General features: G+C 39.9%; 1 protein-coding gene across 3 annotated transcripts in view; it reads right to left on the bottom strand.

The window, feature by feature from the left end:
• Positions 1-26611, bottom strand: part of alk (ALK receptor tyrosine kinase) — a 345355-nt gene that overhangs the window by 177035 nt on the left and 141709 nt on the right. For 2 of the 3 annotated variants that reach the window (XM_084381759.1, XM_084381761.1), the window contains exons 2-3: positions 15698-15808; positions 3535-3699 (exon numbers count right to left, since the gene is read on the bottom strand). In XM_084381759.1, the coding sequence (XP_084237885.1) occupies positions 3535-3699; positions 15698-15808 (276 nt within the window). The remainder of the gene's footprint in view (positions 1-3534; positions 3700-15697; positions 15809-26611) is intronic. The other variant, XM_084381760.1, reaches the window with a different exon arrangement.

Raw genomic sequence — 26611 nt, 5'->3', positions numbered from 1 at the left:
AGCGGCAGGTGCGATTTCAGTCCCCACTGCCATTATGGCTGCTCAGCTCAAAAGTCCTGTGTGCTGGATATATTGCAGAAATGCAATATAATCAAAATTATGGTTTATTTAGTACACAGTCATCTGTAATTAAGAAATGTTGTGTTTTCATTCCCTCAGAGTGAGCCCTTTATATGTAGCTGCAGACGAAGTGGGTCTTCCTCGACGGAGTCTGCCATGTTGTGCCGCCATGTTTCTACAAAGCTCAGAATGGGCAAACCAAATGATAGCTCTAGAGAGGCCTTTTCACATTTTTCATGTTTTTTGTGGCCACCAAAGGGGAGGCTGACGCCAGGGGTGGTATGTTGGTTGCAATCTGCCAAAAAACACCACTAAATCCTACACAATTGTTGTTTAAGAGTATGAGAAAAGAACATGGGTGCTTTTTATTGTGCATTCTTTGGTTTGCCTTTATGGTAGTTTATTATTTATATTATAATAATATAATTATAATTATTGTTATTACATACTGAACTAGTTGTAATTTGACAATATACACGTAGCTCTTTCAGACATTTTGCCAGGGAGGAGAGTTAAATTGTGACTCCAGTTCTGAGTCATAGTTCAAAGTACTTAATTTAAAATGTTCTTTTTTTATTTGTATACTGTTATTTTTTCAGACTTGTGTTCATTGCAGATATGCTGTTCCTTCAAAGTCTTCGAACGTTGGCGAACCACTGTTTTAAATGCAAGGAATGGGATCAGTGCTGTGTTTGCCTTAACTCCCAACATTAAAACCACTGTAGATAAGAACATTAGCCTCTGTAAGCCAGAGCTCCCTCTGCATTTGGCCTTTTTATCCTGAATCCTGTAATTCCAGTCCAGCTAAAAAAAATCCAGATGACTCCCTGAGTTGGCAGATGACGGACAGCCTTGGGGCCACTCAATTACAAACAAACAAATCATCAGCTCCAGCAAACAGCGTCCTACTGGATATCTCCTCCTGCCAGTCAGCTCCAACTCATGCTTCTTTATTCCGTGCGTGAGAGAGCGAGAAATCAATGTGTAATCATATTCACAATGTCTTTGGCAGGAGACATTGGGGGCAGACATGGAATTGAGATGACCCGCTCTGCGCAGACAGAAGCCAAATACATTTAAATCATTTTCTGTCTTTGTTTCGCCTCGTCCACACTGCCCTGATTTAAAATCTCTCTAGATTGCACTCGACAGAGGTGACTCATTTTCACTCAACTCGATTAGTGTCACAGAAGGAGCATTTGGCGCTGAAATAGTTTTTGCATAGTTTGATTGAGTGGATGTATATTGCGCGAGCTTTACGTCCATCAACAGTTGCTGCAGCATGTCTCCACCTGTTAGTCGTCCGCTGAGAAAAGCACTTCACTGTGCCCTCTCACAACAGAAAGAGTGTCAAAGCAATCCATGATTACTGCTGTGATTTTCTTGATCTAAATGTTAAGCATTGTCTTTTATGCTAATTGCCTTTCCAAGGGCATCGTCGCCTCATGCTGTTCTCATTACTTACTTTACCCAGAGCGCTAATGTGGCCAACTGCCCCCACATAATAGGAGCAGGGTGCACTGTGTGTCGCAGTCACATGCCAATGATGGCCTGGGACATCATGATAATGACTGACAATGTGTGCATTAAAGCCACATTTCATTCCACACATTCATCACAAAAAAATTAATCACAGTCAAATCATAATGGGATCTGTGGGATATCGACAGAATCAATACTGCAGACAGCCACAGTGGGAATGCAACCTTCCAGTTCCAGTTCCAGCAGTGGTATGGCAATATTTAATCTTAAACACTACAAAGAGCATTTATAATTCATTAGTGGACATCACTGTATGAAGCATAGAGGTATCAAGATAGCACTAATAAGCCTGTTGATGGTAGCTGGACTTGTGCTTGATCTAGGCAACCTCAGTGATTCATCAGCTTCTGTCACCACAACTTAGCCCCATCTTTGGATTAAAAAAAATACTGTTTACCAGATTCATAGCTGAACATGTTACAGCCGAAGAGTTAGCTACTGTACCGCAGAAAACAGCTCTAGCAATTCCACTGATCACAGCCATTAAGTATTCATCCCTTATTTCCATCCCTTTTTAAATTGCAAGTGCCAGTGAAATGTGTGGAGACAGCAGCTCGCCCAGCTCAATTATTCAAAACACGCCAACTGTATTGTGGCTAAGTGAGGGCTTGAACATGATTATGCACATATATTTCCTTTGTACTGTGTGTCACCTACTTTCAATCATGATCAGCTTCTTTTTCTTCTTTTTTTTTGCACATATACATGCATGATTTTAACTGCAGCCATTAAATGATCAGTGAAAAGGCTGCTAAGACCTCTTTAATTACATTGCTTCATAGAGAATGTCTCCTAATATGTGCACATTAGCATATGAAATACGAGACATTGAAGATAATTAAGACAGGAGTAAAAGGTGAGGTAAAAATGTTTGTACAACAAAGACTAAACTTGGTAGGGATAAGGACGCTTTCAACTCAAAACAAGCTAGTATGCGTATAAATAAATATATGCTGTTATTCACAGTACAAGTTATGTGGCATACAAACAACATACATACATATGTTATTTTTTCATAATTAACAATGACGACAGACAGAAATCAAAGGATGCTCTGTTATTTTTTGTACTGCTGGGTGTTGAACTGTAGTTATTTTTACTTCAGTTTCAGAAATTACATTAACTCTGTTGATATCATCGCCACTGAGCTCACGCACACACGCACGCACGCACGCACGCACGCACGCACGCACACACACACACACACACACACACACACACACACACACACACACACAAATGCACACACCCTTTGCCTTCATTTACAACTTAAACTACATATATAGGACTGGCATCAATCATTTTGCCAGTCCACTCACATTAAGTCCTTTCTCCTACTAGTCAATATATTTCACTTTTCCAATTTCATCCAGCACTCCACCCATCTGCTCTCAGTCTTGTGGCACACGATAAGGGGAAAAAAAATACATTTAAGGAAATAAATAGACCCTTCTGTCTCCCTCCATTTCACCATCACCTCAGGAGATAAGATGACAGAAACTGTTTTCTCATCTTCCAAGGTATGAAAATGAATGATGCTGGAGGATATGGAAGATTTGAAGGCAGGGGCCTACATGATGTTGCAGACTACTGGCTCGGTAAACTATATTCAGCTCTTTACCTGAGAAAACCTTATGAAAAGTAATATCTCAATAACACCCGACAGCAAACTACTGCTTCATTCTGTTGGTATTCAAATGTGAGGTTGGATTAAAGTATCACAGTGAGATTGTTTAAGTGGCTGTTTAGTGGTATGTTTCTGTTTGACATCATTAAAAAGGTAGTTTTAAGTGAATAGAGAGATAACAAATATTGCACAGCACCAAAATAAAGCTTGTCACAACAAAACTGAAAAAATGAATGGATGATGCATTCAAGTTCAACATGAGCAGAGAATGTTAAAGGCTTGAAGTTTATTGATAAATGTGATACCTTCGTTCTTACCTTCCTCCCACCCCTGGGGACTTCCTGACTTCTTTTCGGTTCGCTCGTTCCTTTCCTCCCGCGGGTCCCCGGCAGCCACAATGGTCCATGTGAACTCTGGGACCCCCTCCTGGTGCTGCTCACATGTTCTGCTATTGCCAGGACAGTGATGACCTGGTAAAATAAAAGTTGTTTACATGTGGCGGCGCCTCTTTGGCTGCTTCATTGCTAATATTTACAAAAGAATATCATACAAATTAATAACCAATAATAACTTTCACCATTCATTTCACCGGGGGCTATCATACTGCAATTACTAAACAGCACTCAAACTAAGTGAATCCGGAGACACTTTTACTTTAGAATCTTATTAATCCAAATCCATTGGGAAAGAAAACTGAATGCACCAGCAAAATAATTGTATGAGTGCTCAAATAATACCAGGCAAATATGATTGGAAATATAAAACATAGCAAAACACCTTGTTCTGTCTGATTAGCCAATGAAACTTTTAATTACACGCACTGCCAGGGGAGAAGAGGTGTTCAATTAAATACATAATGTTGCCGCTGCACTATTTTTTTTGACTGGAAGTCCACCGTTCCAACAAAGGAAGTATTGCTTCTTTAATTAGTCTAAACAGACTTTGTAGTTTTCAAACTTTTTACATTATCTGTGGCCTCTAAATACAACTTTAAAGGACCATTTTGCATTTAAGATTTGGTTACAAAGTAAGGTGTTACAGCTTTAACAGCAGCTACACACACTCTCGATGCATACAACACACTTTCCACTGGAAGGAGTGGACAGGGTTACACAAATGCAGCGTTAATGTACAAAGTGCTGCTGTCAAGAAAATGGCTGGTTGCAACAGGAGTTAAGGTATTATTGTGGTAATACCCTCCCTAAAAATTTGCTTGGAGAGAAAATTAAGGGTCAGCTTTCCTCCCACTTATGCTCTCTGTATCTCTATCTGTGCCTCCATCTGTCCTTCTCTCCCTGTGGACACACCTCATGCAGACTCATCCCTGTGGCTTAGTAAATCACTGTTTTAGGGGGCTTGGTCACTTTCAAATGACTTCTCAAAAGGCTGCAGACGAGAGAGTGTTATATAATCATCTTTCTGTCTATCTGCCAGTTTCCTCCACAGGTTTGCTTTTCTACAATAGCACATAGCCTGGATGGGTTCAACAGCGAGTGGTGTACCCACCAGGACTACATCAGCCTGTTCATACTAATATGTGTATAATCATCACATTAAAGCCATGAACACAGCCATGCAAACTTGTTTGACAATGGATTAAGCATATAACCTAAGACATTATTTATGCAATCTTTTTGTGCATGTGAACACAAAGTGTGGTTTAATTTATCAGCTCTGTGCAGCAGAAAGGTCAGAGCAAAGCAAATGCAATGTTTCTCAGAGCAGCACGACTACAACTAATCATGTTAGAGTTCACATATGAAACAATATGAAATTCAAAGAATAATAAACCTGACTAATTCCCGCTCACTGTTCTTATTTTGACTGCCTTACATACGACATACATGTAACGTAACGTGTGGAGAAAATGTGAAATGGCAGGATGACTCTACGCTTGATGTGACAGCATGGAATACATATCAGCATGGAAAGTAATACACACTAGCAGTGTCGTGTTCTGCCAATGTGTCAACTGCATCCCATCAATATACAGGTTTCTGATGGCTAATGATACCAAAAGTTTTATACTGAAGATACAGCACATACAGACACATACTTCTCTTGTAAAACTTTTAGTCTCCGTAAGTTGTAATAGTAACCTCATTATCCGGTGACAGTAACAAGAAAATCAGACCTTTTTGAATTGCTGCAAAATATTAGAGATGTGGAGAGCAATTGGGAATCTGGAACCAGATGAGGGCCAGAGAAAAATCACAAGAAAACACAACAAGAAAAATATTTCACCTATTAAATAAAAAATAAAATGATCACTTGTTTCTATCATATTTACAGTGGACAAGAATAAAGGCAGATGTCATCATGTGAAACCAGTAGATTTTGGCTCTATATTGTTCACATATATAAAGCCACAGCTACAGTCTAAGTAAGAATCACATCTGGGACAACTTACTGTTCAGCATTTGTTCGATAGTCACATTGTTCAAGGTTCTTGGAAAAGTTCCCATATTGTGCCTGTCTCTAAGAAATCAGAAGCTATTTCACGTATTGATTTTAGAGCAAGAGCACTCACATCTTCTGTTTGTAAAAGTTTTGTTTTTAAATTCTAGTTCAGCCCAGAAAACCCTGATACCACACTTTTTACTGGAAAGCCTGCAATATCTCAGTTTTAACAGTGCTGTTGTTCTTCAGATAAAAGATTTTCTAATAAACCACACAAGTCTACAGAAGACATGGTCTGGGCTGGCCTTCTGTATGTAAGAGAAGTCAAACTTTATAACTGAGCCAGTCACAGTAAGTGGACAGCATGTTAACACTGCTGTCAATTTGAATTTTATGAAGAGTTTGATGTAAATGGTGACTTTTAATAGAAAAGCAAGGATTAAAAAAACTGTAAATGGCAGAAAAACTGGACACCAGAAAGCCAACTTTACATAAACTTAAGTCGAGATGCCCAATAGCAAATCTGTCACATGCATTCTACACAAAAAGTTATTCTGTATGTCACTTCAGTACTTCAGTACCGGTCAGTTCTGGTGTGATACCGACATAAAAATAAAGGCTGAATTCAAAGATGGCCATGGTCAAACCTATAGAAGAGTCGTAATGACTACTACAGTAGGTACTCATAGGTCGAACTGTGAAGATGTTGACAGGTGTGGCAGCTGGTGTGATCCAATAGCAAGACGGTCTTTATTTTTTGTCGAACCATTATAAATACCAAATGCTGATTTCACCATGTGTTACCAGTTGTCTCTCTCAGTTGTTTTTATGAACGTGACAAGCCAATTTTGTACTTGTATGTGAATAATAAAGTTTGTGTTCAATATAGTCTACTCTTCTCTATTGAATTTTCAGCATCCCCACTGCATATATCGCTTCATTAACAAAGATCCTCATAATCCCCTTAAATATTTCACTCTTAAGTATTTAACATATATTATGAGACTAAGAACACAGTTTGAACAAGTTATCAGTGAATGTAAATGCTGGACTGAGGAGCTTTACCTAATGAGGTGGCATCAAGGCTACATTAGGCCGGCCTTAAATTTCATGGCTGTCCACTCCAGGAGGCAGCTGCCTTCAGAGGAATCATAGCAGCAGTCGTTCCCAACCACTTAGTGCCAGTAAGGGTACTGTAATGGTTTCCATGCTTAAAATCTGTCTTTTGCCAAAAAAACATTGATTCCAGTAGCTCACTGCGACTGGGGACGTTGAGGGCTGATGAGATGTGGAGAAATAGAGTAGTACAAGGTTGCAGCGAAACCTCATTTCCGCTCTTTCAATAAACGTCTATGTAGCATTGGTTGAATGATGCACTGTGTTCAGTCACTGTAGATGGAGGATCTAAAGTTGCACTGAGCTGAGATCAGCTCAGCTCTTCTGACTCGTAAATAGAGGGATGCAAATAGACATATTTCCTTTAAAATTCAAGAATGCATTGATTTCACCATTCACCAGGGGTTGATATGATTGTTATTAGTAAATTCTGAGATTCATACAGCTGTAAACATCTGTCTACTCATGTCAGTCTATCTTGTGAGAATCAACATATTGCATGTGTCATAGAGTCTTGTCTGTCATTTTGTAATCTGTGACAAAAATAGTACATTTTGTTTTACAATGAGCATGTGCTTGAAATTAAACCTGTATGTGTGTGCATTTGAGAATATGTTCAAGAACTGGTCACATACATACATTTGCATATTTTACACACTCACAGAAACTCACGTAGACATAAGTTTCAGAGCTGTCTCCTCACATTTTTCCACACTTGGATATCATACCAATATTCATGCATGCAGAAACGCATTTGGCAGACTGACGAGCTAAGCACTTCTGTGTGCTGCCAAATGGGGATGAGAGATATGATTCAACTGTGGTGAGCAAGATGTGGATCTGTCATCCAGTTTCGCCCACCTTCTGTATGTGACGAGGAGCTGATGACTTGCCAAATGACCAGGGCTGCGGCTTTTACGGCCCATTCATTCACACTTACATCTTTCATTTTTTCTAAACCATAATATCTTCTGAATATGTAATCCTATCCTTATTTTGGCTTTACTAAGCATGGGTTAATTTACCTTTAGATCACACCATCGCACAATTTAATCAAAGTAACTTGAGGAGCTATTTAGAGAAATGGCAGGTACCGTAAAAAACATTTCCCACACTGCTTGAGTTTTATCCCTTTTGTGTCTGCCAAAAGGTATCCTTGATTGCCCCCTAATGTTTTGGCAGAGCACTGTTAATCACATTATAAAGAGCGGGTCATGACAAACGTTACCCCGGCTAAAAAGTTTGTTTTAATGTTTGATTTGTCCCCAAGCACAGAGTAATTAATGGAAACACTGTGTGAAATTGAGGTGCTCACTGTGAAACTGTAATATCTCAAGAGAGAAGTTTCTATTAAAAAAAACAAACAATGAAAAAATCTGAAATTAGAATTCTTAAATGTGAATGTACAATACTTCAACTCGTGTATGGCTACAATATGACTAAAAGTGGACGTGGAAATGTAAAAATGTGCACATATTCAGCTGTTATTCATACAGCATCACAACAAGAGTGCTCCAGACCGTGACCCTTATCTTCAGGAAAGGCATGTTTGTCCCAATAAAAAGGTATAACACAAGTTTTATTTATGTAAGTGCTTAAATACTAAAAACAGAATTGACTGTCTGTTACAGTACATGCCTGATGGAATGATGTATACTCAGCGGCTTTGACAGCCATTTGTTACACAAGAATTATTTTCAGAAAAGTCATAATAATGACTTTAAGAACTGAAGTGATTAATTCAAGCTGTTATAACAGGAAGTAGATATATAGTCACTTGTTTGCAAAAATACTGGCACTGCCTTATGTCAACATAATGTAATGTCTTGACATATTTCAGCTCGTTCAATCTGAGTGAATTGAAACAGGCGCTCAATCAAAAGAGCTGCCATGTGCAGTCACAGGGAGATTATTTTTTCAAAGCGTTGACTTTCTTCCTTCTCTGATCAACTCCAATCTACACACCATTAATTTTATGTCATCTCATCTGAATATAATGCCATCAGTCCTGCAACCCAAAACATTACAAATGCTTCCAGAGAACAATATTGATGATATTCACATTATCATTGTTTTTAATGGATCTCAAACCCTGTTTTTTTTTTGCCGGACAGCTCAGTGGGCTCTCATCAGGGTTTGATGATGAAGGCAATCTCTGAATTCTTATACCCTGCAGATGGTGTTCAATGGTTGCAGTCATACTCAGAATGAGACGGCATAAAGCACAGAGAGGTTTGCAGATGCAAATCTACAGAGAACATTTAAAGATTGTTAATATGTGAGCCTCAAAATGGCCAATAACTGCTTCCTGCATGTCGCTTCATATTAAAGAAGAGAGAGGGTGATTATTCATTCAAAACCGGAACCAACTGAATGGACCTCATGACCACCACGAAAATGATACTGCCATGCAGTACAACATAACAATAATGGTTTGTGACTTGTTTTTGGGCCTACATCTAAGATCAAGGTTAATATCGTTTCTAAGGAATCTGTGAACAAGCGATGTACACTTTGATGGATTATTCATATGTGCTTGTAGCGTCAGCAGTTCCCATTGTAAACACAGTTGAGTTAATTAAAAGCGCAGCCTCCCATTTGAAAATAATGCTACTTTGATGCTATAGAGTAAGTTGGTCAGTCAGTACAAACACGGGCAGCAGTTCACTGTAAACTGAGCCTTTAAATAGTTTGGCCTGTACAATAAATGTGTTCAGGGGCTCTAAAAGAAATGAATTCATTGTTAAAACACTGGTACATTTTAGTGCTGTTAGTAATTAAACAGAGCATTCCCACAGTGGATCTGACCATGTTAACACGACATGATGTGTGATTGGTTAATGAGCCTATCACGACACTACAACCCTGACCTCATTCATCAAACGGAGCAGAGATTGAGTGCTGTGTCGCAGTACACAGCCGAAGGTCATTGAGATGCAAGTCAACTGTGGCCATCTTAATTTTGTATATAAATGAACTAGTCAATTCGCAGTAGTGCACAACTATGTGATTACATGTTTCAAAGAATGAGATGCTGGCTTTTCACGGGAGTGCTTTTGACATCAAATAAATTACATCTAACGATGTATGTCCCTTTGTGAATCGAGTGTAAAAACTGGGCTGACATATTTCCCCATGAAACACTTTAACTGAGATGATGAATATGTTTATTTTCTGATTACAATGAGATTGTGTCTGGCTGCGCTTATTTATGTATCCATTATTCTTTTTATGGCCTAGGTATTCTTGGCAAATTCATTTCCCCTCAAGGGAACTGGGGCTGTCCTGTCAAATACACACAGATGAATAGATTGAGAGGCAAGTGATTTTTGACAAGCAGCAGGTATGAGACGTATTGTAAAGAGAAATGACCTAAAACACTCCATTTCTAAGACAGAATAGAAGTAGCTGGGGACACAAATTAGTAAGGCATTGCTTGTTTTTCTTTACCCGGTATGACTTGATATTAATCAGCTGTGCTCGCATTTTGTGAGGCAATTAAATTTGTTCTCTCTTCCCTGGTTTTAAGATTAAGGATTTGAATGTGCTCAGATGTAATTTATTTATTGACAGCGATCAAATAGAAGAGATAGCGACCCAGAAGTATTACGATAGATAAAGTGGTTCGCCCGTCGACATTTTATGGCTCAACCGAGAATGACAGTTTCCGTCTCAGATCAGAGGGGATCAAAGTCAAATGTCAGGCTTCCCATTCCGTGTGAACTCACTCCTTCACCTTATCCTTAGCATCCACTCTCCAAAACTACAAAGGCGGCATGCTGGCAGGGGGTCAAGAGAAATTCTTCATAGCAGACCCTCCAAGGCCTTGAAGATATTGAAGGAACTACTGACAAAACCTAAATCACAAAACACCCTTTTGCCTTACAGTATGTTCCAAATCATTAGAACACTTTGCCAGTTTCCCACTGTTCTAGTCAATAACAACTCTAAGTCATTAAAAGCAGCAGCAGTGAGTTCTTGTCAGAGAATCCTATTAATTTGGTCACTGAATTTCCATCCAAAACAGACGCTTCATTTGGTCCCACGATTTAGAATGTCTTAAAAATTGAACATTTAGAAAAGCATCTGTGGCATTAGAGGGGATTAATAGACCGCAATCAAGCCCATGAAACTCAAACATTGGGCCGTTTTATTGTAAAATGTTTCTTGCACAAGTTTATTTGCTGATTGTCTTGTTCACATCAACAACTGTGCATCTTCAAACCAGATTCAAGCCGAGCTAAGCAGATGTTTCCACTAATTTAATTTCTTTTGTATTTGTCATCATTTAATTCTTGAAACATTTAAAGCAGCTGCCAGACACAATCTCCAGTTTACTCCGGAGTGGGAAATTCAATGTGTGACACTAATGCTGTGATATTAACACCTAAGCGTGTGAAGAATCTATGTGAGAATTGGTGTTAAAGATTTGCTGTCTTTTCTATTATAGTAATTCAGTGGTGTTTCAATTTCTAATAGACTTGGGATGTGATATTAAACTACTGCGTCAGCGTCATACTGATGTCTCTCCACACCCTGTATCTGAACACCACATTCAAAACAACCTAAAATTAAAACGTCCCACATTGTGCTCTTTTTTTTAGGCTGATGCTTTTATGCTGGGTGTCTACTCGAATACTTTCAAATGCTTCAATGTTCAAAAAACACATTTTTACCTCCAGGCATGAATTGCAATCCCCTGCTGTGTTTCCGCATCGGCCGGTGTTTTTGCAACCACAGTCACACTGGGGGAATGGCTGAGGGCACTGACTGTATACTTGTGACATTATAACCTTCTGTCACAATACAGGATTGGTTGCATTTCTCTATGGATAGGATTTTTTGATACTTTCAATGTATTTATATAGCAGCTAGACCTTAACCTGAATGAGAGAAATCTCACTTTCTACGTGGGACCTGGGAATATGGAACTTTTTGGTTTATTTGTTTGTCGCTCAGGCTAACAAATGCTTGTGGGAGCTTAATTCAAACTATCCTCCACAGCATGAACAGGCTGTGCAAATGGAACAATGTGCACACTTGCTAGGGGCTGTAAGGCCTGAATAATGTGACTCCAGGAGGATGCCATATTAAAGCACCTGCACCACTGCTCTATCTTTTATACCCCCCCGCCTTTGCAAATGTGTTTTATTTCACTGCTGTGTCTCATTACACAAGAACAGCACTACCAGCTGAGTGAGGCAGATGTTCTATTGTAGAGCACGGCAACTCCTCAAGTGGCTAGCATCCATCTGAGTGCCTCTGTTACAGCTGGCAGCCACAGCTGAACCAGGACAATCCATCTCGATGAGGAGAATAGGTCTAGAGTAAGAAAGATGGTGGATGGGAAGGGTTTTGCTAAACAGAATATGGCAACAGGCTGTCCTGCTGTTATTCCCCACTGTGAGAGCTTAGGTCAGAGGGCTCTGACATCGCCGACACACAGTCGCAAGAAAGTCATCTTACCAGCACGTAAATGCAAATAAGGAAGCCCCTGCAGCTAAAGGCTGCTAATAGAAGCAGGGAGGCAGGAGAGAAGGAGGCAGGAGGAGTATAGTGGGGGCAGGTGGTGGCGAGTGTCCAGTCAGTCTGTGTTGGCTGCTGTGGTTGGTAATAAATGCCAACGGACAGCAGATGCTGTAGGGAAAGCTGAGATCTATCACTGCAGCCTAAAGCCATGTTCACTACGCAATGTGTTGAGACCTGCCCTCTCCCAAACCTTTTTCTCAGCGTCCTCTGAAACAGTCCTACGCAACACAATTGAACACCACCTAACCTTTTAAAGCCCCTTCAAGAGTAAGAGGCAGCAGTAAGAAGGCTTTTAACATCCTGGCTTGTGAAACACATAGAAATACTGGAGAAGACAATATAAAAGGATACCTGAAAACATATTACATTTGTTCTTGTATGTTCAATCAACATTTTGGCAAACTCCACAACATTTGTGGTTAACACAATTTGTTTCAATGAACTGTGCCATTATTCATTCGGAGAATTTTTAGTCATCTGGCTTTTACCGCCCAGATGTGATCCTTCCCGCTCATCATCATGCTCGGCTCACTAATCACCACACAGAGAAAAAAAAACTTGTCTCCTGGTTTCCTAACATAGTAGATGAGAGGTCAGTGCTGTCATCGTATGAAATAATAGAAAATGCAGTCGGCTGTGGGCATGATAGACTGATTGATTCAAAAACGGTTGTCTGACTGACACCAATTACAGTCAGGTCCCCTGCAGGATGTCACACAGCCACAGGCAGCCAAAGCATGCTCCCGGTTCTGTAGTCAAGGGACTTTGAATCATCACTTACAGGAGGACCTGCCACCCTCCAAGAGGTTGGAAAAGGGGCAAAAAGATCACGCTGGAGCTGCTGCCACCGAGTGATGTGAATGGGCTTTGAGAGTCCGACGTGACAAGGGTGCACAAATGCTCCTCTGGGAATACTTATGCAGATGTGCCTACGCAGGGCTGTGATATTAGGCCTTGGTCTTCAGATCACAGACATGTTTTCCTTTTTAGTCATTGTTTGTCATACATCAAATGCACACACAATATGGTACTGGTGAATGGTGGAAATTGTAATCCATTAATCACTAATACTTTGAAAATGTGTACACTGAGTGAAACAGACTAGTATTCTTTTAAAAGCTAAAAAAAAAAAAGGTTTTTCTAACTGCAGTTTAGTCTTTGTGTTTGGATCTGTGACATATGGCTGCACCAGCAGCAGACAGTCAATTCAGATTAGTGAACTGTGAGCAAATATCCAATATAATCACACAGCAGCCACCTACATGCGTACATCTGTTCTTAGCATAAATGTGGCTTTTAGACTTGCTGTTTTGTTAGCGTTGTATATGATGCACATCAGGGGAGCGATTCTCGGTTATTGTCAAGGAATTAGAAGTTAGTGAGGTCCAGATTGTTTTTCTTTTTTCTTTTGTGGAGCTGTTATCTGTTAACACATAAATGTGGTGTCTTATTCTTTAGTGAAAAGAAATCACCACCATCTCTGTTCTTCATTAAGTCTCTCCCACACAGTTAGCTGTCTTACTGATCAGTGATCAAAATAACTACTCAAAGTAGAGTATGGACATACTTGAAAAATTGAAAAAAAAAAAGACTTGAGTCATGAGTGAATTCAGAAATTAAAAAGGAAAAAAAACACTACTGACTTTTCTCTGATGTGGATGTGACTGTTGTGATTATTTCAACCACAGATGGTCTTCTCTGAGTTAAGGTAAAGAGGTGAACAGACGTCTGTATTTATTTGTGATAAAATGACAAATTATCTTCTCCTGATTAGATAAAAATGCCACATATACACCAGGACAATATTCACAGGTTGTATCTCACAAGTGTCAACAAAATATTATGTTAAAATGATATTTATATTGTTTGCCTGTTGTCTCCTGTATCATATTTTGATGGAAAGTAATTAGCAAATGATGTGCATGTTAAAAATGTTATTCCCAAAATGTAAATATAAAGAGTATCAACATGTTACAGTGTCCTCAAACTTTATTAAAACCAGTATATGCCCAAAGTCCCAGTTCTTATCCCAGCTGACCACAGATCAGCTGTGACCCCTCACATCTAGCTCTGTCCAATCATTTGAAGGCAATAAGATTAGAGATGTGGCCAAATCAGCCTGGTAATTTGTCTGTATATACTGTATTAGCAGTGTGATTTGAAAGCCATCCTCCTGCTTCAGCTTCTGCCATTATGCTGCTTTGAACAGCCATGTGGAGGCGGGCTGTGGTAGAATAACAAAGCACCATGCAGCAGACCTGGGATCAGCTGATCAACAGCCTCTCAACGTGATGTGCGTGAATTTATAAATAATATATGAATAAAAGTAGTGCTGCAACACAGACACTTAAAGGATTGACCTGACGTAGTTGTCTGTAGTTGTAGAAGAAATTTAACGTATTACCTCTCTCTACCTCTCATTTTATGTTTGGCCTGAAAGTGATTAAATATGCAGGATCTGTTCTTGTGTTTCTTGCAACTTCAGGGAACTGAATCATTTTGTAACTTTAAAAAAAATTAACTCCTGAAAAATTGGTTTCTAATGCCTTGATTTGGTTCAAACATTCAAGAGGGAAGATGTAATGAACTTTCACTATTTGGAATTACTTTTTAACATTTTGGCCAAACTTTATCACAATTTTAAATGCTTTTTTAGAAAGGAATTTGTTTTTAATTAAACTTCTCATTATAGTTACATTTATCGAATTCAAGTCAGGGAGAACTTCAAAACACTTCTGCTTGACATTTGTGTGTCTTCTATTCAGTCCGTCTTCTTCTAAAATAATATGAATATCTTGATCCTGTTTCCTTTTGCCTTCATTGCAATATGACTTAATACATTTATCTTTTTTATTTTTTTTTATAATGTTTGACAACTGAATAGCTCTATGAAAGAATCTTCAGTATGTCTTTCTTGTACTGCATAACAGTATTATTTTATTGACAGCAATAAATCAGCTATCCAACAACTAGCATTGCTATACTGGATAGTTTGATTGAAACATATTTACTGTTCAATATACATTCTACACATATGTTGACTTTCAAGAGCAGGTGAATGTGGGCACGTGTGCATAAAGAAAAGGAAAAGAGTAACATTATACTTTTATGCTCATTATTTTATTACTATAACCACCAAAACCAGCCCGGCTGTGCAGAAATTAATAATGACTAATTCTATAAACACTGTGGCAGTGTTAGTTATCAACGTCCTTGAGTGGGTCAAAGACAGGCCAATCAACTAACACCTAGCCATGTGACCACCTGACGTGCCCGAGGGCAGACGAGAAAGAGACATTTATGCGTGCTGATGGAGAGCTGATGCCACGTGTCACAGCCAATTGGGAGCAAAGGATCTTTTCGAGGACAGAGGCACCTTAGCCTGTCCATCTGTCTGAGGAGGGACGACAACATCCAACTCACCTGACGTGGGCAGGGAGTCGTTGGGAAAGCTCAGGTCGTCCTCGGCTACCCAGGAAAAACTCCAGTACCCTCTAGGAATGTCAGAAGAAGTCCTGCCAACCGATGGTTCGCCTGCAAACACAGCAAATCCACATCTTACTTTGAGGGAACATAAAACCATTATTAAAACAGAAAGGCATTCAATTACTTAAAGACTACTCCATGCTGTGTTTGTTTGGGCTGGCTGGTTGCTATTGATTTGGCGTCTGTGCTCAGGTCCCATTTAGTTGGTAGTCGAACTCACACATGACTCCACTAGACTTATTAAAATCTGTACATGCTGTTCCACTGATGGTTAGAGAGTGACATGGTGACAATCCAGCTGTAATCCCTGAAGTTATAAAAAAATATGTTGTGGTATTTCACCTCAAATTTTCATAAAATCATTAGCAACTTCAGCATTGCTATGTCAGCGACACATCCACAGTATCGGTGTGGCAGATTAATAGCTGTAAAACTTGACACAGTGTCACGGTGACACAGTGAACTTGACTCATGGTTTAAAAAAGAATCCAAGGGCCCATATGAATTGGTTATCGGATATCAATGGGCTGCATAATTACCTGAAAACAGGTCTGTCTGATTTTGTTCGACTCTGTCTTCACCTTCTAAACTCAGGCTAATTATCAAGAGATCGAACGAAAGTGGCTCACTGTAAAGTCAACACAACTTTCTCTTACACTTCTGCACCCTCACCTCCCCTCGCTGTCACCACACACACACACGCACACACACACACACACACACACACACACACACACACACACACACACACACACACACACACGTGCTATCTCTCTCACTTTGTCCTTAGTCCATGGATAATTAGTACACAGTCACAGTCCAATACACCACTGCCCAGGAAGGAGACTCCTGTATAAATCCTGCAGTCATTTCAAATGAGCCTTAAAGAGCGATTCATCGTAAACACTGCCTTTCATGGAGCTGAACAGAGAGCAGATTTTGGTTTGGGCCAAACAGACACTCTCTATTCAGGGTTCATTCTTCCTTAGCATGATTTCCCACTGACACATACAGCAGATGACCTGATGAGAGTTATCAAGGGCTCTCTCCATGAATCCATTTAGAAATGATGTCATGTATTCTAATGCTACACTTTACAAAACTATATTTCCTAAATGCAGTATGCCAATGATTAGTGTTTAGTGTTATCATTTGAGGTCTTAAACTTTATTTTCTTCTCTCTGCTGGAGTCTCTCAGTTGTGTTGACCACAGCAGAGCAGACTGACCACAGTCCACTGACCTTCCTGAGATATACAGATACACTAATCAAGCCTGCAGGCTAATAAAATGTTTACGCGTGCAATTGATACGACAACTCTATACTATTAATTCCTGAAATGTTCACACAGTAGTTGTTCTGCTGTGGCAGCAAATCAACAGCTAGATCTCACCAGATTAGAAGAATGTAAGTGAGTTAAGTAGCCAGCAGTTCAGTGACACGTCTACCCTGTTCGAACACAGTTTGAAATCCTTTAAACCTTTACAAAGAGATGGCTGCATGATTAAACAGACTGTGACATGAGATGACATCTCAACAATGACAGCTCATGTCTTTTTAAGCCGTAATGGATCAGCTAATAACAAAGTGACATGTTCACAAGAATGGAAGTGATATGAAGTGATTTTTTTCCCCCCTCTTTCAACAGGAACACATAATGTGACATTAAAATTGCCATGTCTGTGCAGATGTATTATTGAAAAAGGACTTAACTGCAATAGTTTTATTTATCACAGCGTCAACAGAAAAGAATCAATGATTAAAAAAATGTTAAATAATTAAAGAAATCATTCATTTTAAATCATAAAAACACATTTTAAAAAATAAGGAGTTGCTGTCTGAGTGGACGTGTTTGCCTGGGCCTGAACTCTCAAAGGTGGACATGACGGTGTTGTTCCCTTAAAGTTGCTGTAAATTGCTTTAGCTAACTTCCTGTCTGTTCTGCAGTCAGTAATTCTCTCCCTCCTCTCCAGGTCACCACATGAACACGCAGCGGTAATCGCCAGACATGGCAGCCTCTTGATAGAGTTCTCTGGTCTGATTTGATCAAGTGGGCAGAGCTACCAGAGAATGTATTTACTCTTTTAATGCATGAGAAGGTACAGTACGAGGAGGAGAGACATTACGCGTCCGTATTGAGCAGGTATTAAGTGAGGAAGAGCAGCGTGTGCTGATCCCGCTACTGGAGCCCCCAGGCAGTCATGAGTCATGCTATGCGGGGTCGAGGTGAAGTCTGAACAAGTGAGTTTTGAGACTTAGCCTTAGCTTTCTGTTTTCTTTCTGTTTTATCTGAAGATGAATTATTCCTGTCTTTCACATACTACCTATCACAATGGCATGCTGTTGTGACCCTGGCTGTGAACCTTCTTTTTCCCTCATTGATGGTGAGGTGAAAGGAGCAGACTGTGGCCTCAACAGAGGGCCTGCCTAGGTTGGGCTCAACAGCTGTTGCTACAGGAGAAACTGGCTGACTGGTTGAATGTTGCATGATCTGGCGGGCCGAAATGCCAGAGAGCTGCTGGGGGAGCTGACTGGCCGACATAACGGCCGTTGTGAGAGGTGGCTAGCTTTCTGATCGACTGACAGATGGGGGTGGACAAAGCTAGCTGGCTGAGTTTGCCGTTACAGGAGAGGCATTTCTGTCTGTCTGTGGGGCAGGTTGGCAGTACATCCTGATATTTGATCATTTTGCCCTGTACAATGAAGAGGACAGGAAGGCCTGAGACAAAGGATTTTATTAGAATTTAATCTATTAAGGAAAAAATGAAGGTGTCATACATGAACAATAAGGAGACGGATGTAGCAGATTCTTGTTTCCACAGCTGAATCCAATTAATTAATCAAATCCCAGCTCATTTAGACGTGTTGTGACGATTTCATAAATCAGACATGGAGACGTTAATAGGTCTGGCAGGTGAGTGAATCTGAGCCGATTTGGAGAAACATTTATTACGTTAGGGCAGGTGCATCTTTAATTAAACTTTCTTCAGTGTGAAATCGAAAAAGATAACACGTCAGCACAACTTTACATAAAGTCTTTAAATAAGTTATTGGTTCAGATTTTTACTCTTCAGTCTCTGCCGATGAAAATAATGTCATTCAAAGTGTATTCATGGAAAACATTGCCGTTGGCAACCCTGTCACCAACACAAGTGTGGCCATAACAAACACATACACTCATGTGCACACAGCCAGCACTCTGATTTCAACTCACCACTACAGAGGAGAGTTATCTCAGCTCAGTGAACAGTCTAATTCCGTCCCACCCACACTCTGAAATCCTTCAAATGCTTAGTGGATTAATCAATGAGGCTTGACTCAACCTGTCACTTAAAGATAGCTTTGCATGAACATACATCTCTCTCATTCTTGTACTTCCCCATTTATCTTTTTGACTCTCGATCATTCAAACGTCCATATCCACAGTTTTGTTTGTAGTGAGATTGAAGTGGATGGTTCCAGAGGCCTGCAGAATCATTCAAAATATGGGGCACTTAAACTCAAGAGGGACACACAGAACAGCTCACGAGGTAGGAGAGGAGCAACGACTTTGAAGAGGACACTGCTGTACATGATACATGTGGTGCCTGTGGGTTTTGTTTTACGCAAATGAAGCCAAATACCCATGAAAAGGGCTGGGAGGTTTGACAGGTGGTGGATGTGCAGGTTGAAGCAAGACCTGGCATCTGGAGTGGTCTGCACTAGAATCACATGGATTCTGCAATGTTTGCACTCATGTTAAATAGACATGTCGAATGTATTGGTCATAGAAACTTTCCTTGCGCCCGTGAGCCTTGCAGGGGTGAGGAGATCAAGCTTAACAAAGACGCTTGGAGAATCAAGCGGTTCCAGCTAATTAAAAGGGAAATGAGGAAGCCATCCGTTTACGCTGTTTGATTTTCATACTCCTTGGCCTTCTGCATCACAATTGTCCTCTTCTTTTTGCCCCTTAATTAAAGATTTACCTTGGGATACATACATTACTGCCTAAATAAATTGATTGCCTGTCAGGCCCAGTGACGCGTCATTAAATGCTCGTCTAAGTCTGCCAGCACCACATCAGGCAGCTGAGGCCTGGAATTGGCTGCTCTCTCTGTGCTACAAAAGGCTGCATCGATTTCCATCAGAGGAGCCCTCATGTCCACTAAGCACTCCGACTTTCATTAAGACCTTCGCAGAATTCCAGACACGTTGCTCTCCAAACCCAAAACACACGTGTGTGTGTGTGTGTGTGTGTGTGTGTGCCCACAGTCGCGCTTTTCTCCTGATAACACTTCTCACCGGAGACCTCTACCAACAGAGCTAAGGCAGTTACCACTTTGTAATTAAACAGTCTTTAAACAAGAGTATGGCAACTTTAAATAATTCATAAATGTCTCATCTGCATTAATAGAGGTGTCAAGTTTCCGAAGGCTTAAGTCTCATTCTAAGTGACTAGCATCCAAGGTTGAAGAGGGTTAAATAGAGGAGGCAGATTCAGAGCGTTCATGTTAATATGCCACCTTCCGCTTGTTGTTAGCTTTAAGTGGGGGATAAGTTGCTTCTAAGAGGCTTTCTGCGTTTGTCATAAGATGTTGCTGCAGGATTTTTTTTTTTTTTGCCATAAACCCTGTACCGTAAACAAGCAGGGATTTTGATACAACTGTAGGATGCAGCTTATTAAGTGAGTGCTGCCCGTGAAACCTGACTTAAGGCCTCCAGCGATGCAACCTCTTCTCTGCAGATGTTTCTGCAGACTCACTTCTCCCTCTTGGATAGCTGTCACTGAATTTTTAAAATTAGATGACCGCATTGTAACCTGCAGAGAGGCTGATGACATGGCTGATATAATAAGCAATGGGATTTTTTTAACAAAAAGATTACATTAAGAGAAATGGAGTACAGCATAGAGTAGTTTAGTATTGTGAATGTTTGACTGAAAACAGGTCATAGTGACGTGAGAGAACTTTGCTCTAGATGTTTAACATGCAGCCTCTGTAAATGAGCTGCAAAGACAATAAACAATACAATGATGAAAAGCAGATGATGAAATAGCTGCTATGCCAAACAACCCCTGAAAAACTATCATAGGAATGCCTTCCGACAGCCCTTATGAGGCTCCCCTAGCAATGTATGTATGTTTGACATGTGTAACCACAATTCAGAGTAAGATCAAGCGCTGTTTTGTCTCTCGAGGCGTGCACCAAATGATTTTTATCAAAGAAATGGATCATAAGGCTTCAGTCTGAAACCATTATCCAGGGGAAGAAAGGGCTGCACAGCGACAGTGAACATGTCAACTGGGCTTCATTGATGCTCATTACAGAAAATGATTTTGCTGTTGTACACTCATGCCCCTTTTTGCTTTGAGGCTTTGCTCCCCTAGTTGTGCTCTCATACAAACAACTGCAGCCTTAGCTGCGGATTATTCACAAATAATGCATCAAAATGGCTCATTCACAGATACAGAGGGGTATCTAAAGTTGCAGAGAAAGTTCTCCAGTCTCATTTGCTATGCTCTGTAAATTAGTTTGTGGCCACAGGGTGTCTGATTTAATGATGGAAGCACTAATTTTATTAATTATGCAACATGCCCCACCCCCTTCTGATGCATATGTTTATTGTGTATGGCCCACTGTGCACTCCCGCACTTCCTACAGCATAAACGCAAGGTTTTGGCAAAAAATGAGTCTCCTCATATTACTTTAGGCTCTAGGACCACCACAGAGGCACAACATTTCATACTGACAGCAAACTCAGAATTCTGTGCCATCATCACATAATGATTTTGAATTCTGCCGGAGCTTTCTTCTGTGCTGGTATAGACCAGGTTGTGTGGAGCTGTATGTCAATGCTAGACTGCTGCTTTAACAAAGCTTTAGAACAGGTTTTTTCAAGAAGGGAAGTGAGCCAAAGATGCCACATGAAGTGAAAAGACAGGTGCATGCTGGAGAATGATGAGGTGGCTAATGACCAATAGCTACTGCACAACAAAGCTCATGAAGGCAAATGAGGTACTTCAGCTACATCTGGAAGCCATGAATCAGTCAAATCTGAACACTCTCACACATATATGACTTCTCCTTGGTGATATGTTTAAACGTGTCTCGGCCAGTCCCACTCTTTATTTGCACTATGTAAAAGGGTGAGCAGGTAGGATCATCCAGGTGAAGTACACAAAGCTTTATGGCACTATGTCATGCAATGCCAACTATGTCTTTGAAACTAGATCATATTTTATGGTGGAAATGTTCTGCTTTTCCTTGCTTCCTGATGGACAGAAACCTTACATGTTGCTATGGTAACCGCTAACTGCTGTTAACTGTAGCTGCTGTTAGCTAGCTAGCTCATGTGACATAAGATCTGGCAACATGGTTATTGAAGCCTGGGATTTGTATTTATGACAGTGGTGTTGCTCTGAAAAACAAATCCTACATAATGCTGGAAATTGCTGCCTTTGTTTAACCAACAATCCAAAACCCAATTCTCTTTATTTATCTATCATAATCATTATCACTATCATAGGTGATAAAGAGAAGCAGCAAAACCTCACCTTTATGAAGCGGGAATCAGCAAATATTTAACATTTTTGCTTAAAAAGTGACTGAACTAATAATGGATTATCGAAATAGCTGGCCATTATTTTATTTCAATCACTAGTTGCAGCTCTATCCATTTTTTGTTTTTTCATACCATTTGCTGCTTGGATATTAAAAAAAATGCCAACTAATAATCCTTTTAAATAATTATTTAATTTTGTTTAAATAAATGCTAATGTGCAAGTCATCAATCTCATATTCATAATTCAAAGTAAATAGTGTACCTAGCGCATAGCATATTTAAATCCTAAATCCAGGTTTTTTTTGGATTAGGCATTAAATTGTACTCAAAGATACCAGCTACTTAAAATACATCAAGATCCAGGCATTATTCCCTGAGAAAATAACGAAAATTTCAAAAAAGTGAGCAGTCAAACCAACCAACCAAGGTAATAAATATAGTATAATAAAATAATGATGCATTATAATAGTGACTGGGTGACTTCCTCTAACATACCTCCATTCCTCCACCACTGTGATAGCTAATGCTGTGTCTACTTACAATAAAGTTTAAAATAGAATGACTAATAAACAAATGTTTGGGGGATTTTACTTCTCAATTTTGAGTTTAAGCTTCACAACATAAATCAGAGAGGTCGTCATTTCCCTCTTGACTTCAGTGTGTTTGACCGTGATGTTGGGTTGTTTGTTTTGTTACATCATCAAAGCACCAACCGAGCAAGATCTAAGTGGGCCTTCCTCAATGACCGAGGCATTGATTAGTTTTGTAGCGCCTCTATTACCCAGGAGACCACTGACATTGTAGTGTGTGTGAGTATAATGAACCAGCTAGTTTGATATTTCATGCACATATGAATCATTCATCAAAGAGCAAGTTTCAAAGCCCACTCCATGCACAAAGAGGTGATACGCATAAAGGTGAAGCTACCCATGGATCGCACTAATCACGTGAAAAGAACACTATAAAGTTAAAATTACACACATTTACCTTTAGCTCGTGTCTCATGCATGCTAAGTGAAACTGAAGGACAATGTAGTACTGCTCTGCTCTTGGCTTTAGCTATTACCTATGTAATGTTCCTCCTCCCTCACTACAGGGAGCAAGTCTCCCAGCAACCACATGTAGCACGCACACAGACACCCACACACACACTCACTCACTCACACACACACACACACACACACACACACACACACACACACACACTTTATCTTAGCCACAGCCACCAGTCAGCTGATTACAGTGCAGGCATTTGTTAGCTCCAAGAAACAGCATAAGGCAATATTATTAAAATAAGGGATAAACATTTTCCTTAGAAGGAATACTTCTAAAGAATCTGTGAAATTATAATCAGTGAAAATGTCACACCCTCAATCATATTCCTTGGGTTCAAAGCTTGCAGTTACAACATACATCTATTACATCGTTTACTCCAATCTCATCAGCTGTATAACTAGAACCAACTAATCATGAAACAGTTATATAACCTTTGTTTCCACCAAACATACATAACTTTTTAAATGTAGCGCCCTGCAAATGTGTTTATATGAGTTTATTACATCTATTTCAGTTGGTAAAGGTTCTAATGTGGGCCTATACATTTATTGCTGCTGTTAATATTTGTATGGTTAATGTGGCGAATGATACCAAAATGCCCTATGTTTTGAAAGGCCTCTGAACGCCTCAGGTTTCTGTTATTTGGGTTCTCATTGTTTGGGCAGGTGTCAACCATTTTCTTTGCTATCGGGGATTAACCTGTCGGATTGTTAGGGGGCGGGACTAGAGGCAAAAACGAGGGCAATGAGAGTGAAAGAGCTGCAGAGAGAAGCGGAAAGACGTTAAAACCGAGCAATCTTTCGAATAACTTTATGAAAAGTATTATAACAACCTGGAGTTTAGGCAAGTGTTTGCTTATTTTGTTTAGAATGTTACTGGCATAAGCTGAAGACCACGATGGGACTCTTGCTAGTGGTTAGCATCTCCAGCTGCTAATCAGGAGACAGCGGACGAGGTTAGACATTGGACAGAGCCGGCCCTTGGCATAGGTTGTATAGGCTAATGCTAAGGGTGCCGTCATCCACGGGGGGCGTCGCAAACGGGGGAGGAAAAAAAAAAACAAAACAATTTTTTACCAGTGCTATTATTGCTATTATTTTGAAATATTATATAAGCCCACAGCAACATAACTTCATAGCAAAGCCTATTAAACAATGGCGAGGCCTTTTTTCTGGATTCCTGGCTGGCACGTTGCACTGTACCCGCCCTCTGTGAGGGGGGGGGGTTGAGAGGCAAGCTGCCGGAAACTGACCGGGCCATGTAGTGTAATCAGTAGTTTAATGCGTCGTCGTTACCGTTGTTGGAGCAGAGTGTTAACTTGCTAGCTTACTTCGGACGACAGTAGCATTGTTTTATAATCAGTGAATAGCTGGGTCGTCGTAAGTTAATGTTACTCCACCTTAAATTCATCAGGGACATTTGGAAAGTTAACGTCAGGCCTGTTCAGGTGTTATTTTAACCTGCTGGCTGTGTTTTCCTGCTTGTATGTCAGTTGAAATGCGATTAGTTTTCCATCCCCTTTATAAGTAACAGGGCAGTTGTAAGCCTTTGGTTTATTGTGTCACAGTTTATGTTTGTTAAAGTTTACATCCGTGTTAAAGTGCAGTTAGAGTGTATTACTGTTAATACTCCATACCTTAGCTTTCCCATATCATTCATAGGCTACATAGGATGAATCTGATTGTATTTTCATTATTAGTCTATATTAGTCTTATGTATAGCACACACTAAGCATCTGTTTTTTTATTAAAATGTAACATGCAGTGGTCACATATACATGGTTCGGGTGTGAGTGTCCTGACCTGCGGGTTCAGCGCGGGTTTATATATGAGCTCAAACATGCACGCCATCACTGGTACCAACTGAAACACTACAAAAACCCCAGGGGACGACTATTTTGAAGGTTGTGAGTGTATTTCTTGGTTATGAGGTGATTCAAAACAAAGGGAAAAGATATGAGCCACAAGGTTTAGACATTAAAACTGTTTATTATTGCTAAATCCTTGTAAAAAAAAAAAAAGTGTTTTTCATGCTGTTGAGGTTTATATTGAATAAGAGCTATACAGTTGTTACAGTTCAAGTAAACTGCATGGGAAAGTTAATGCTCAATGAAAGTATAGTTGCAATAATAAACTAACCAGGCCTCTCTGCAATTTAGCCAGTCATTTTCAGGGTGTGTTAATTATTGTAAAACATCCCAAATTATACATTTTAGTAGCTCTCACCAATTCGCTCCCATGCAGTCTGATACATTAAAGGGTTATTCATGAAAATCCTTAAAAACAGAGTTGAGTGATAGGGCTACATAAATATGCAGAGAGAAGCCTTCTCATCCTTCTCCTCTTTTTTCAGAGTTTCATATCTCCAAAACCAAAAGGACTGTTTCCTTTTAACTTCCTCACTGCTGGAGTTCTCAGGGAATTTTGGCTCAAACAAAGTAATCTGTCAACAGTATCTTTGGAACGAACACAAGGAACATCTGGCCGCGTCACTCTGACCTGTTCCTAGAAAACAACCTGATTGGTGCCAGGCCTTACTCAATATTCTGTTTTGCACAATATACAAGCCTATCTCGGACAATAAATAAGAATGTGTGTCTGCAGTTTTATATAATAAGAATATACATGTAATACAATGTGACCTGTAATTAATACTGAGTCTATAATAAAGAATGAGAGACATTTAGCCTTGCCCTGTGTTGTGCAGGTTAGGTGTATTTTTGCGAGAATAAAAGTAAAACCTTTTGACAGTCCACTTGGTATGAGTCCAGTACCACTGTATTTCAAACGCACACACCCTGACTCAGAGCTTCAAACAGGATGACTCCAAACAAAAACACAGAAAAAAACGTATATGAAGGTATAAGAATGTATATGTGAAATAATAATAAAAGATATATCAGTGGGCCCAAATGAGCTCTCCAGGCACATTGCCTCTATTCTCTTTTTCTTTTTTTTAAGTGATTGGCCAAAGTCCAATGACAGGATATAGCAGCCACACACAGCCCTTCTAAAGTGGGAAGGGCAGCCATTTCTCCATGGGCAGGATCCCATGTTGGGATTTCCATGATGAAAGTTTTCTTCTTCCTCCAACATTATTAAAACACCAGGTAATTAGTGCATCAGGTGAAGTGGGGAAACCATTATCCATCCACTTCCAAGTCCAATGATAAATACCCAAGAGATTAATTACCGTCTCATACACTTTTTTTAGTTTGTCAATTTTGCTGGACAGCAACAAGAACACCTGTTATCAT

This window comes from Pagrus pagrus (assembly GCF_965226575.1).
Source record: "Pagrus pagrus genome assembly, chromosome: 18".
Lineage (NCBI taxonomy): Eukaryota > Metazoa > Chordata > Actinopteri > Spariformes > Sparidae > Pagrus > Pagrus pagrus.
The sequence above is the reverse complement of the archived record's forward strand: the minus strand, read 5'-3'. Positions and strand labels throughout refer to the sequence as shown.